Consider the following 14,102-nt stretch of genomic DNA (forward strand, 5'->3'; position numbering starts at 1 on the left):
AATGGTGAGATGGTTGAATTTTTGAATTGGTTGATAAAAGCATTTGGGTGATACATGTCAACACTATTGTTTTTTTTTTGTTTGTTTGTTTTGTTTTTCCTCCAACTAAGATTTATTTCTTACTGCAGTCATGATGATACTGAATAGCAAGTTAGAAGAAACAGCTGTTCATGTGTAATGTTACTAACCAGACCTTTCTTTAACAAAATTACGTATTTGTGATTTGGTTTAGGTTATTTATAAAGAGCCACAGTACTGAAACAGTAGGAGTTCCTATTTGGCGTAGGATTGCTAGACATGGTCAGACTACACATGAGTAAGCTTTGCCTTCTGAGTCATTGGATTTGGTAACATTTTTGTCTACTCAAGGGTCTGGCCAACTTTACTTTTCCTACTAAGGATGATGAAATCCTTGCTGTTAACTTTATGCTGGAATTGTAAGTGTGAAAATTCATCCAGTAAAACCCGAAACTTGTAGTTAATTCTTATGATTTATATAGAAGAATTTAAGTAAGAAATGTAACTTTAAATAATTTTATTACAGATAGACTTTAAAAGCCTCTTTGTTCTTATAAAATAAAATGTGGTATTCCCTATTTTGAAATTTATTCTGAATAATGTTAAATTTTCATAATCAGTTAAGCTCTGTTGGAAACTTTATAAACGAAAATTTTTTTAAATAGTTGATTTTTAAAAATATTCTTAAAATATATTTATTTGGGCCTGATCACCCAGACTGGAGTGCAGACATGTGATCTTGGCTCACTGCCATCTCTGCCTCCCGAGTTTGAGCGATTCTCCTGTCTCAGCCTCTTGAGTAGCTGGGATTACAAGTGTGTGCCACCATACCCGACTAATTTTTGTGTTTTTAGTAGAGACGAGGTTTCACCATGTTGGCCAGGCTGGTCTCAAACTGCTGCCCTCAAGTGATCTGCTCACCTCAGCCTCCCAAAGTGCCGTGATTACAGGCATGAGCTACTGTGCCTGGCCAGGAAATACCTTTTTCTTAGAAAAAATTCTAAGACTGTTGATGTTTATCTTCATGGAAATTTTTTTTTTTTTTTGGTTGACTAATGAATGTTTGAATTTAGTATTTCTTTGTATATTGTACTGATTTATATATTATTGTAGTTATTTTCAAAATTTGATGGATAAGTATATTGGTTCATCTGCTGTAATTTTTATAATGCATTATTGCCATGTTTGGTGATTATTGCTTAGGGGATACTCAAAAACTGTATTGTTTTCTTATAAATAGAGTGCAAGTGAGAAACAAATGATGTTACTCAGAGAATATTGAAAAGATGTTAGTTTTGCTTTCTTAGAGTGTGAGTCCTTCGAAATCTTTAGTTAAAACAAAAACAACAACAATAATAACAACAAAAAACTGTTCCAGCCCTTTTGGCATTTGTTGATGCACTTGTTTCTTTTGTACATTTTCCAGCATGCCTTTTCCTATTAATAATAATCATTACCTGTAGTAGCTTATTGTAAGTGTTTTGAGACAATTCCTTAACTCTGTCTACTTCTACTGAAAAGTGTTATGTGGGACTGAAAATAAAAATTCATTATAAAATGGTCGTTAACAGTTGGTATTTACTAGGGCAGTGATTATTTTGATTTCATTTATTCTTTAAAGATAAACCAAAACACAATAAATAATGTTGTTGCTTATAAGAATTTTCATAAAAAAGCAATCTCGGATAGTAGAAAAAAATTAAGATTTTGTTTTTAAATATTTGCTCCCAGTCGTCACAATTTATTTTAGAAAATTGGGATCAGATTTAATGGTTGTATTGTTTTTTGTATATGTCATTATTTTGATGAATATAATTTGCTGATATCCTCGCTGATGTCATAAATCAGGAATGATTTATAGATGATGGTGAAGTTTGTTAATTAGATAATGTCAGAGAATCTTAATCATTATGGATTATAAAAAATGTTCATTTTATGGAAGTTTTTCTCAATGTTGAAATACTCTATTGATGGCATGCTTTTTCTTAATCATCGGTGTACTTTTTTGCATTGAAATAACTGTCAATTGAAGGTTCATCATTTGTCAGTAATACAACCACTTTGAATCATCTATTGTTTCAACAGCTCTTTGTTTAGTCTTGTATAGATCAACAAACCAGAATATTTCCATGGGTTTAGTGAGGTCTCTGATTATTGTAGTGAGGTGTAAAATGTGAGCATTTGATCTCTTGGTAAATATTCTTGTGTTTCCTTTTGTCTTTGCAGATAAATTATTAGTCATAACTGTAGCAACAAAAGAAAGTGATGGATTCCATCGATTTATGCAGTCAGCCAAATATTTCAATTATACTGTGAAGGTATGGTATATCCTTTAACCTTTAAATATCCTATAATGTGTGCCTAAAGTACAGTTTTCATAATAACAGCACTACAATCTGTAATCCTCACAAGGAAGATAGCATTTGGTTACATAATTGCTGTTAGTTCATATAGTTTTTGTCCTTATTAATATTTCCTAACACAAATAAATGGTAAATGCTTGAGGTGAGGGGATAGCCAAAGTATTCGGATTTGGTCATTACATGTTGTATGCCTGTACCAAAATATCACATGTACCCCATAAATATGCAACTATTATGCACCTGTAATACTTAAAATAATACTGTGCCACTTAAACAACAATTTCTTAATTTTTGCCAATGCTTTGTATAAGTATGTTCTATAAAACAGCAAAAAAGAAAGTTAATATGTGTTTGCATATATATATACTTTCTTTCTGGCAGGTCATATACAAATATAATGTAAATAAGATTTGGCAGGGATTTTTTTCACTGAATAATTTTTTCTGTAATGGACTTTGCTATCATAGGATGATTCTTTGTTTACAGAGAATTAGAAACATAAATGTGAAGAGGGTGCCTTTTCTGTCTATTGAGAATTTTCTTTTTTTCTTTTTTTTTTTTTTTTTGGTTCGTTTGTTTTCATTTAGAGGAATTTGGGAGCATTGTTATTGTATTTTTAACTAAAGCGTTTTAGAAAATTTATCTCCAGGTGAACATCTCATTGACAAGTGATCAGAGGAAACTTGGGGAAACTGATAGAACTATTAAACTTAGCTATGAGAGGTCTGCCATTTTATTTACTTACTTGTTTTTTTTAATAGAAAGAAGGATCTGTCAGCCAAGTCTTTTCTACAAATAAGAGGAGAACAAGGAGATACCTAGGTAGGAACACAAAAAGCAAAAAAACTTTTTTTAAAAAAAAAGAAAGATTACTTTTTGGAGAAAAAACTGATCCATTTGAGTATATAATGTATTAAAAAGGTAGTTTTTATTAAATAGCCACTGGAATACTAAATGTAGATGTAAATATAGAACAGCTTAATGTTAATTAGAATAGCTAATAAACAGCTAAACTTTGCTGAACAGGAGATGTGGTGGTAATAACTAGATGTTTAATATAGGATAAATGGAAAACATGTTAGAAATATGTTACTATGGTAGAAGAAAAATGTATGCACCAATAGGAGACACTGTGGAAATAAAATTAAAATTAAGATAAAATAATGCTGAAATCTAGTTGGGGAATCATTAGGGTTCAGACTGGAGAGAGAGTGGAATGTTTCTTATGTGCAAGGCGCCTTGTAGGGAAATTTATATATGATATGCTGTTAAGTCACTAGATGAACCGCGTAACGTGGATACTACTTTATTTCTGGATGAGGAAAACTTGTCCTAATGCAAATAACTATAAAGTATAATATCAGATCTTGGACCCCATCCCCACTTAACTTGCTGGAATTTATGATCGTTTTGCTGTCTCCTCATGTAATGCAGTGGTTTCCAAAGTGTGGACCTCAGACCACCAACATCTGCATCACCTGGCTGCTGGTTAGAAAGAAAAAATAGTCAGGCTCCACCTCAGACCGACTGAATTACAAATTCTGGGAGTGATACCCTGAAGTCTGTGTTTGAACAAGGCTTCCATGAGATTCAGATGCACGCTGAAATTTGACAACCACTAGTGTAGTGGAAAGAACATAGAGAGTGGTGCTTAACATGGTGTATTGCACAGAGCAGACACTCTGATGTCATTGGGTCCAATATTGCTTCAGAATTAGGGATTCCAGATGGGTTCTGAAACAAATCTCAGGGCCAGAGGAGGCCAGTTTTTAGAGCAAGTACTATTAATGCTTCTAAATTAGCCTAGTTTGAATCCAGATCCAAAACAGCTTGAGTTTTCTTGGGTTGTGTTTTTCCGTCAACCTTCTGAAAAGGAAGTGATAAGTTTTAACAAGACATTTGAGGCTGGGAGCCCCACAGGCTTTCCCAGGAAGGCTTATCTCTGACTCAGTATTAAGTAAAGTTAGAACTAATTGTATTTATTATTAAATTTTATTTTATCCTTTTCTTGTGTGTTTATTTTTAATTTCATTCTCCATTAATTTCCCAGATCTCTTAGTAGATTATTATAATGGCAACTTCAGACTTTGTTTTGATGAAACGAAGAGAAAAGGTGTGTGTTGTGTGGGGGAAGGGACATGTATTGTACTTTCTGTTCCCTTAGAGTCAGTGTGTCATAATGCATTTCCAATTCAGGGAGCAGCTGCTGAGGCTCAAGCAAATAGTGAAGAGAAAGGGTACTGGGTAATTAAAATGAAATTTAAAGTAATCGTACTTAGGCAGTTTTTTGCATTGAAAAATCCTTGTTAAGCTTTAGACAATTACATAAGTTTAAGGGGTATTAGGTAAAGAAGGTGATTTTTTTTTTCTTGTTGCCCTCTGTAATTCCCTGAAAAACCCATTTGGGTTCAGTAGGAAAATCACTTAAAGGCCTCTCGTCAAGGAGTCACTGAGCTTCAATATTGATCATAAAGATTTCTTGCCAGATTGAAAAAAAGTGATATGGGAAATTGATTCTTTTTTCTTCTTTTTGGGCTAAACAAATAGGAATAAAATGATACAATGTGAGAAATACTTTCTGGGTCTACTTTCTTGGGTTAGACTCACAACTTTTGAGATGGTAAAATGGAGAAGGGCATTTTGTGGATGGATAACATTAAAGAATTATGATCTCACTTAGGCATCTAGATTTTTTTTTCTAGCATCATGGTTTCATGAAACATTAGAAGAGTAGTTATTGTACTACTCGTAAGATGTACTAAGATGTTCAAGTTGATGATGTCTTTAAGTTTTTCATAGTACTTTCATAATTTGAGTTTTGCTCAGGAATGAAATGTTGGTTTTGTTCATAGGTCCTTGGTCAAGGAGAAGAATGGAGAGGTGGTGATGGAATTAATAGTATTGGAGGGGGCCAGAAAGTGAGATTAATGAAAGAAGTCATGGAACACTATGCTGATCAAGATGATCTGGTTGTCATGTTTACTGAATGGTAAGAGAAACACCTGTGAATTTTTAAATCTATATTAAATTACTTTTTAAAGAGCTGAGATTTGTATTTGTAGATGATGTATTAAAATATGGTTGGACGGGTGGCTCACGTTTGTAATCCTAGCACTTTGGGAGGCCTAGGGAGGTGGATCACAAGGTCAGGAGTTCAAGACCAGCCTGGCCAAGATCGTGAAACCCCGTCTCTACTAAAAATACAAAAAATTAGCTGGGCATGGTGGCGGGCGCCTGTAATCCCAGCTACTTGGGAGGCTGAGGCAGAGAATTTCTTGAACCCAGGATGCGAGGTTGCAGTGAGCCGAAGTTGTGCCACTGCACTCCATCCTGGCGACAGAGTGAGACTCCATTTTAAAAAAAGTTATTGACAAGGAATCATTGTTTTAAAAAGTAGATATTACTCAGTTATAAAACTATTGTATTAATTAGTTCTCATGCTACTATAAATTCCTGAGACTGCATAATTTATAAAGAAAAGAGGTTTAATTGGTTCACAATTTCACAGGCTGTATAGGAAACATGATGCTGGCCAACTGCTTGGCTTCCGGGAAGGCCTCAGGAAACTTAGGATCATGGCAGAAGGCAAAGGAGGAATGAAGGTCTCACATGGTTAGAGCAGGAGGAAGTTAGGGGTGGTGCTACATACTTTTAAACAATCAGATCTCATGAGAACTCTATAATGAGAACATCACTAGGGGGATGGTGCTAAACCATTAGAAACTGCCCTCATGATCCAGTCACCTCCCACCTGGCCCCACCTCCAGCACTGAGGATTACATTTCAATATGAGATTTGGTTGGGGATGTAGATTCAAATTATGTCAACCATGGTCTGACATGATGTTATACCATCAAAGACGATGAATTACCATGAACACTAATGAGACAACATGGCAAGAGCTAACTAACATTTTTGTGAAATTCATACTTTAGTCTTGAGTTAAGAATAAATATCATATGGAGCTTTACTCTTGAAAAGGGTGACTTAATGGATTCTGGTTAAACAGAAGAAAAAAGGCCATGCAAAGTTATAAATACAAGTGAGAAATAAGAAAGCCTGTGTTACTAAGAAAGAAGAACCTTTTTAATGTAAATGTATTTTGTGTAATATTTCCCTCTCCTAATTAAAATATCCACTGTCTTTTTTTGCCATCTTCTTATAATTTTATAATAATATCAAATTGTCATGAGTTATTAGTTACTACTTCCTTTCTTTTTTCTCTGTATCTTATTTGTTTTTGCTATCGATTGCTCATTTTAAGTCCCCGTGAATTTTCCCCTCTAATTTAGGAAAGTCGTTTTACATATTTCTTCTCAACTTGAAAATGTAAAGATACAAATTATTTGCAGATGAAAAGAGTAATATTTTTATGCATTAATATACATAAGAAAGTTGTAAATTATGAAATGAAAATAGATATTAATATAATGAAGTGTGCCATACACACTTAAACATTTTCAAAAGGTACATAACACTTGCATCTGTAAAATTTTCCTGTTGTATTTTACACAAAAAATTAAATTCTACCTGTGGTTGCCTGATTTGCAAGATGAAGTATGGTAGGCAAGTGTTAGCCATAGTGTACTGGCAATTTTTCTACAGCATTTGTTGTGTTTTTTACACTTAGAAAAAGAATACCAAGTTCATTAAAATAGCTCTGTAGAATAAATACTGAGTATGTTTTGGTTTGAAATTACCATGGATTTCAAACAACCATATTAGTCAACTTAAACTTGTCACATGTACATTTTCACTTTGGCTCTGAGGCAGATTCTCCTTGTATGAGTTACTACATACGAGTCAGTAATGATTTTAGATCCCCAAGCTTCCTTTTGGGTTTTAGGAAGAACTCCTTTTCTCTACATTACTCTCACATCACCATCCCCCACCTCTGGCTCCCTATGTAACATTTATCCTTGTGGACAACTGGTGTAGTGAGGGACCTATTTTTTTTCTCATGAGAAGTAGGACACTGTGAGATACCTAAAGCCTGCTTGAGTTTGAGTTTGTTGATTTAGATGATACTTTAAGACCTAGCTTGACAGAAGAGATAATAAAATTTTAATGGAAGACACAGTGTCTTCCAGGCACTGTTAGTGTTTGGGATGTATCACGGAAACAAACAGATAAAATTTCTTACAACTCCTGTGAGAACAGCCAGCTAACTGAAAACATGGGTGCCCATTCAGCCAAATAATTGTCTAAGAAGAGTCATTAACATTTTCTCCGTCATTACCTACCATAACTACCCTGTGGAAAAAACCTAGGGGTCATGAGAAAGTAGCCAGGAGAGTAAAGAGGGATGAGCAATTGAAGCCACATAAGAACTTTTTTTTACCCCACTTATTTTTAAAAACAACACATTTTTTAAAAAGTATATACAGAGTGATGAACCTAGTTGAAAATTGTAGGTAATCTAGGGCCCGGAAGAATGAATTAAGTGAATTAAGCTGTTTGTAAATGGTTTGAAATATCATGCCCATTCTGTAACACAATTCTTAAACTCTTAATTAAGGTTAGCTCTGGTAAAGGGCTGGAATTCAGGATATATTCATTTTAATAAAGCAAACACATTCTTATTTTTTTACATGGTATTTTTAAGGACAATTCAACTGTAATAATTAGTTTTATGGAAGCATAGGTCACTATTATATGAAAATATACAGAGATTTATAAACTTGGTGGTTTAGATGAGCCTTTTAAGAAACACAGCTTTGTTATGGTATAATTTATATAACATGCCATAAACATTTGTAAGTGTAAAATTCAGTGAATTTAATTAAATTTACAGAGTTGTGCAGTCATCCCCGTTTTTCAATTTTAGAACGTTTCCAATACCCCATAATTATCCCGTATGCCATTTAGACATGCTAAAAAGCCCTAATTAATTTGGAAACAATTTTGTCACATTCCTTCCATGGAATATGTATTCTAAAATTACTTTTGGATGAACGTTCAAAATTAGAAACTGGCTCTTTATAAATATAATGTATAGGGTAAGATTTATTATACTTAATTTAGTTAAAAATAAATATTTGGCAAGGTTTTAGGTTACTCAGAACAAAAGGAAAACTGAAGATATCCATATAATAAATTCAGTCTTTTTTGCAAGTTATTTCATGCTTTAGTGTGTGTGTGTGTTTCCTTGCAATTAAAATGGCTTATAAAGTTTGATAATCTCTCCTTGATTAGAACACCAAAAAATATGAATTTGGTGATTTTTTTTAAATAGGCTGATGAAAATTTCGGGGACAAATATTACAATTTGGTAGCTATCGACTCCTTTATGGAGAAAAATGATGTCATAAATATTTTATAGTATACCTTAATCAAAGTGAATGAGCATGTTGAGTTTTATAACTGGGTACTTTACATTTGTTTTAGAATTAAGTTACAAAGCTTGTATTTCTTCTATTATAGTCATATTGAAGAGAAATGATCAGACCTAATTATTATATGTTGGCTAGTGCTTATTATTTTTGTAAGGGTAATATATAAACCAAAATATAACAAATTATTTGTGTTCTTGGGAGTAAATTTGATACATACTTAATATTCTCACACAACTTTTGCTGTGTTGCTTACAGTAAAATATAAACTAGCAGTCTCAGGCCCTAAAATGAAACTATGGTGAAGTAAGTTTTCCAGATTTGGGGACATCAAATAAAGTCGCCTAATAAAAATTTTGACTGTTCTTTTTTCTTTTTGACTAAAAATTTCTTTTAGATTTAAGGAAATTTAGAAGAAAACCAGTTAGAAATAACGTTGACGTAATTAATACTTGAGTTTGAATTTGGGACAGGACAGACATTTACACTTTCATTGGTGGCACTTTGTGTAACTCAACTGATTAGAATGTAGATGTGCACCACATTGAAGACTCCCGATATATGAAATATTTGAAAGACATTTGGTGGTGGTTACTGGCCTTACAAAAAAGGAGTATTTCTTTTATGGAAATATCTACTCAAAGATATTGATATATAGAAACCTCCCAGTTCTTTGAAGTATTTGTTTAAAGATGATTATGAGTTTGAGGTAAGATAAAATAATTGGCTGTTGCGAATTTAAGTTACCGGTAGGAAAGACTAAACAGAAAAAAAAATTGGAATGGTAGTCAATGGTATACTATACAAGTTGATATATATAATTAAAATAAATGTAAAGCGTAGTCATTATTTGAGCAGTTTCTTAGGCGGCTCTGATCTGCAAAGTTGATCCAAGATAAACACTGGTTAAAATGGAGGGATAATTTCAGTCACACAAATCTCTGCTGTTCACTAGTGTACCTTATCACTTTGATTGTATATGCATAGTTTCTTTTCAGTTATGCTGAATTGTAATTGTGTGTTTCACACAGTGAAGCTGGGGCCTCTTCCTCAATTACATACATTCAGGGTGCAATAGCAAGAAATCAGTTGGGTAATGGTGAATTGCATTAGAAGAAGAAACAGGCCTCTTAAGAAGGGGAAAATAATGGTGGATGCTTTGAAACTATTTTTTGAGATTTTTTGGTTGTTCATTTGGAGAAATAAGATGACTTCTAAAGGCAGGAAGGTATCTGAACTTTTTAAATACCAAAGGATGGAAATTATTTTAAAGTTGAATTTTGATTAGAAAATATGAATATGAGGATATTGTTTCTGACTTCATATGTCAGCCAACTTTTATTTTCCTTTTGGCTTCTCATTGATCATTATTTTGCTGAAAAAGTGGCATCAGTAAACAGGTTTTCCACTTTGCATTCAGGATACACACGTTGAGCACAAAATGTAATCCAGGCATTGAAGTTAATACTACAGAAAAAGAGATATAAATAGATGCCACCCTCAAGGAATTCTCATGTATATTATACTAATTCTGCAGACAAAACAGAACAAACATTGTGGAAAAAGAATGCATAGCTTTTAAAAAAACCTGAATGTTGGCATAATCTCTTTAGAATCATTTATTTTTGGGAAAGTTGTGAAAGATTGTGTTTTATTGAGTCACTTAGATATTATTTTGAAAATAACATTTTTATGATTTTGTTATGTTGAAGAATAATTTATATGTGTTATTCTAAAGGTGACCAGATCTTATTTGTATTTAGGATACATTTTATACCTCTCATAATTCAGATTGCATTCCTAACATACTTGACTTTTATATTGTCTTACATGATTTATAGAAAAGACAAAGTTTTTTGAAAGAAAAACTTGTAAAATACAATATCTATAATTTTAACTAACAGTGGCAGTTTTATTTGACGCTTTCTTGGTGATGATGACATTTTAAGTGTGCAGATGCAAGGAACTTAGTCATTAGTGAAGGGCAGCATTTCATTATATTAGTGTAAAAGAAAGCCAAACCACATCATGGATCCCAGTTTCTGTACTGCTTTCTTCTTCCTCTTTTTTTTTTTTTTTTTGAAGGAAAGATTGAGATTATTAACTGTACTTAAATATATTGCACTGCCTTCTGGTTCATCTAGAATAGTGTGAAATGTGTTTAGGAATTAAGTAGAAAATGAGTGATGTTTCCTTTCTTAAATTGTTCAAATGTTGTTCTTAATGTTTACTGAGTATGGACAAGCATATTTGCGAGTAGATTGAAATGAGGGAAAAGAAGGTAACATACAAAAAAGTGTTAGGTGTTCACATATGTGTAGATTGCCCCTGGGTATTCTTATATGTGATTATTTTGTCTATTATATGTATGTAGGTGTGTATTCCCAAAATGGATTGTCTGCTTGAATTTTATTCTTCTTAGGAAAATGTACTAGGCATCAGTCATGTTCAAAATACGATGCTGGCTGCTGTGGCTGGATCTGTAAAATGTGCTTCTAGCTGCTATGGCTGGGGGACTGACTGGGGCAGAAATTCTCATCTCTGGATATATTTCTTTCTCAGCAACTTGGTATTTGTTGTATCTGGCATGTGGTGGCTACATCACAATAGATGATAGGAATTTCAATTTTTTTCTTAAATGTTTATTTCTTCATTATTTATTCATTGATTTAATGAACACTTATTGTGCATTAAATATGTATCATATTTGAGATTTATAATATTGCAGAAATAAACTTAACTGTCATTTCTTAACTAGAGGGAATTTTTCATTTAATTTATTCTATCATTTCACAAGTAAAGAGACTGACCCCGAAACAAGTAGATATTGCTTATGGTCCTACAGGTAGATAGCAGCTTGAGAAGCTTGTAGTCTTTGCCACCATTTTCTCTTTGGCTGCTCTTTATCTTAGGTGGTGTTACAGCTCTTGGACCACTCTCAAAAGTCATTTTGGAGGAAGTAACCCTCCAGCTAGACAGTGTCCTCATTGACTTCCACCTCTGCCCAGCTTCAGCCAGGATTTCATATTCAGCAAATGAAATTATATACTATTCCGAGGAACATCCCCCATATAATATTTAGCTTTTTTATTGATGCATAATATTTATACGTATGTATGTGGTATATATGATATTTTGTTACATGCATAGAATGGTAATGATCAAGTCAGAGTATTTAGGATATCCATCACCTCAAATATTTTTCATTTGTATGTGTTAGGAACCTTTCAATACCTATCTTTCAGCTGTTTTGAAATATAGAATGTGTATTTGTCCATTTTTATATTGCTGTAAAGAACTGCCTGAAACTGGGTAATACATAAAGAAAAGAGGTTTAATCGACTCACAGTTCAACATGACTGGGGAAGCCTCAGGAACCTTATCATCATAGTGGAAGGCGACGGGCAAACAAGGCACTGTCTTCACAAGGTGTCAGGAAGGAGAAGTGCTGAGCAAAGCGGGAAGAACCCCTTATAAAGCCATAAGATCTCATGAAAACTCACTATCATGAGAACAGCATGAGGGAAACTGCCCCCATGATTCAGTTACCTCCTCCTGGTCTTACTTGACATGTGGGGATTTTGGAGATTATGTGGATTACAATTCAAGATGAGATTTGGGTGGGGACACAAAGCCTAACCATATCATAGTGTGTTAACTATAGTCACCTTACTCTGCTATAGAGTGTTAGAACTTATTCTTTCTATCTAACTGTGTGTTTGCATCCATTAACCAACTTCTTTTCGTCCCACTTGGCCCCCATACACCCTTCCCAGCCTCTGATAACTATCATTCTGCTCTCTACCTTTAACATTTTTTTTTTTTATGAAGTCTGACTCTGTTGCCCAGGCTAGAGTGCAGTGGCACGATATCAGCTCGCTGCAACCTCTGCCATGAGGGTTCAAGCGATTCTCCTGACTGAGCCTCCTGAGTAGCTGGGATTACAGGCACCTACCACCATGCCCCACAAATTTTTGTATTTTTAGTAGAGACAGGGTTTTACCATCTTGGCCATGCTGGTCTTGAACTCCTGACCTCATGATCCACCTGCCTCAGCCTCCCGAAATGCTGGCATTATAGGTGTGAGCCCCTACGCCTGGCCCCTTTAACCTTTTTAGCTCCCAGATATGAGTGAAACCATCTGATACTGTCTTTTTGTGCATGGCTTATGTCATTAACCTAATAACTTTCAGTTCTAACTATTTTGTTGTTGCAAATAACAGGATTTCCTTCTTTTTTATGGATGAATAATATTCCATTATATATGTACTCCATATTTCCTTTATCCATTCATCTGTTGATATATACTTAGATTTGTTCCATATATTTGCTATTATAAATAGTATTGCAGTAAACATGGAAGTATAGGTATCCCGTTGATACACTTATTTTCTTTCCAGCAGCACAACAAAAATATCCTATGATCAAGTGGGATTTATCCCAGCAATGCCAGGATGGTTCAATATTTAGCTGTTAAAATAATATTCATTTTATGCCAACTAACTCCCTTTCTCTCCCTCCAAAATTTATAAGATAATTTTAATCAATTCATTGCGATTTTTATCATAATCTGTTGTGCAAGGTCAGCTGGGTAAGTGGGTACTTTGTGTGTTTGTGTGTGTGTCTGTGTGTTTTGATGGTAGGTGGTTAGGAGTGGATCCATAGTATTGGTTTATGGTGTTAATTATCTCTGGAAATATAGACATGTTTCAGGTGAAGATATGATGAAAGAATTATCAGGTGTGAAACTACTTCTGTGCTGCTGATAGTTTGGATGGTTATAATTTTTCATGGAAGTTTACGCCTATAATGATAAAGGATCGGGGCTCAATGACAAGGTTAGGGAACACTTCTGTTGCTTTCTTTTTTGGCTATATGGGAGCTTTTGCTTCTTGTTGAGACTCAAGATGATGGATTCTGTGGCTTGTAACACTGCTTGTTTTTCCAAAAGTTTTGTTGAAATGCAGCTGTGCTCATTTGTTTACATATTGTCTGTGGTGGCTTTTGCAACACAGCGACAGAGTTGTCACTGTGACAGACAATATGATCATCAAGACCTAAAATATTTTCGGTAAAAGGCCAGAGAATAAATATTTACTGACTCCTGCTTTAGGCCATAGTTGAGAACCATTGATATGGTCTGGGAACTGGCACAGAAAGATTTTTAAAAGAGTTTGTCAGACAGTCTTAATTATGGGTGGGGAAGAGATAGGTAATGTGGAGGTCTCTAGGGTTTTAAAATTAATCTAGCCTTGTGCCTTCTAGTGGGAGTGGAGAGGATTTGAATGCAAAATAAATTAAGTAGACGGAATTAATAGGATTAGGGAAAAAATTCCATGAGATAGGCCATGGAAAGAGAGGAGTGAAGGCTGAATGAAAGATTTTCAAC

General features: G+C 34.0%; 1 protein-coding gene across 4 annotated transcripts in view; it reads left to right on the plus strand.

Moving 5' to 3' along the window:
• PLOD2 (procollagen-lysine,2-oxoglutarate 5-dioxygenase 2) overlaps positions 1 to 14,102 on the plus strand; it is a 92,046-nt gene that overhangs the window by 35,612 nt on the left and 42,332 nt on the right. For 3 of the 4 annotated variants that reach the window (XM_008008830.3, XM_008008829.3, XM_008008826.3), the window contains exons 2-3: positions 2,245 to 2,336; positions 5,234 to 5,370. In XM_008008830.3, the coding sequence (XP_008007021.2) occupies positions 2,245 to 2,336; positions 5,234 to 5,370 (229 nt within the window). Of the gene's footprint in view, positions 1 to 2,244; positions 2,337 to 3,142; positions 3,204 to 4,431; positions 4,495 to 5,233; positions 5,371 to 14,102 lie in introns of those variants that run through there. The other variant, XM_008008825.3, reaches the window with a different exon arrangement.

The sequence above is a fragment of the Chlorocebus sabaeus genome, chromosome 15 (genome assembly GCF_047675955.1).
Source record: "Chlorocebus sabaeus isolate Y175 chromosome 15, mChlSab1.0.hap1, whole genome shotgun sequence".
NCBI lineage: Eukaryota > Metazoa > Chordata > Mammalia > Primates > Cercopithecidae > Chlorocebus > Chlorocebus sabaeus.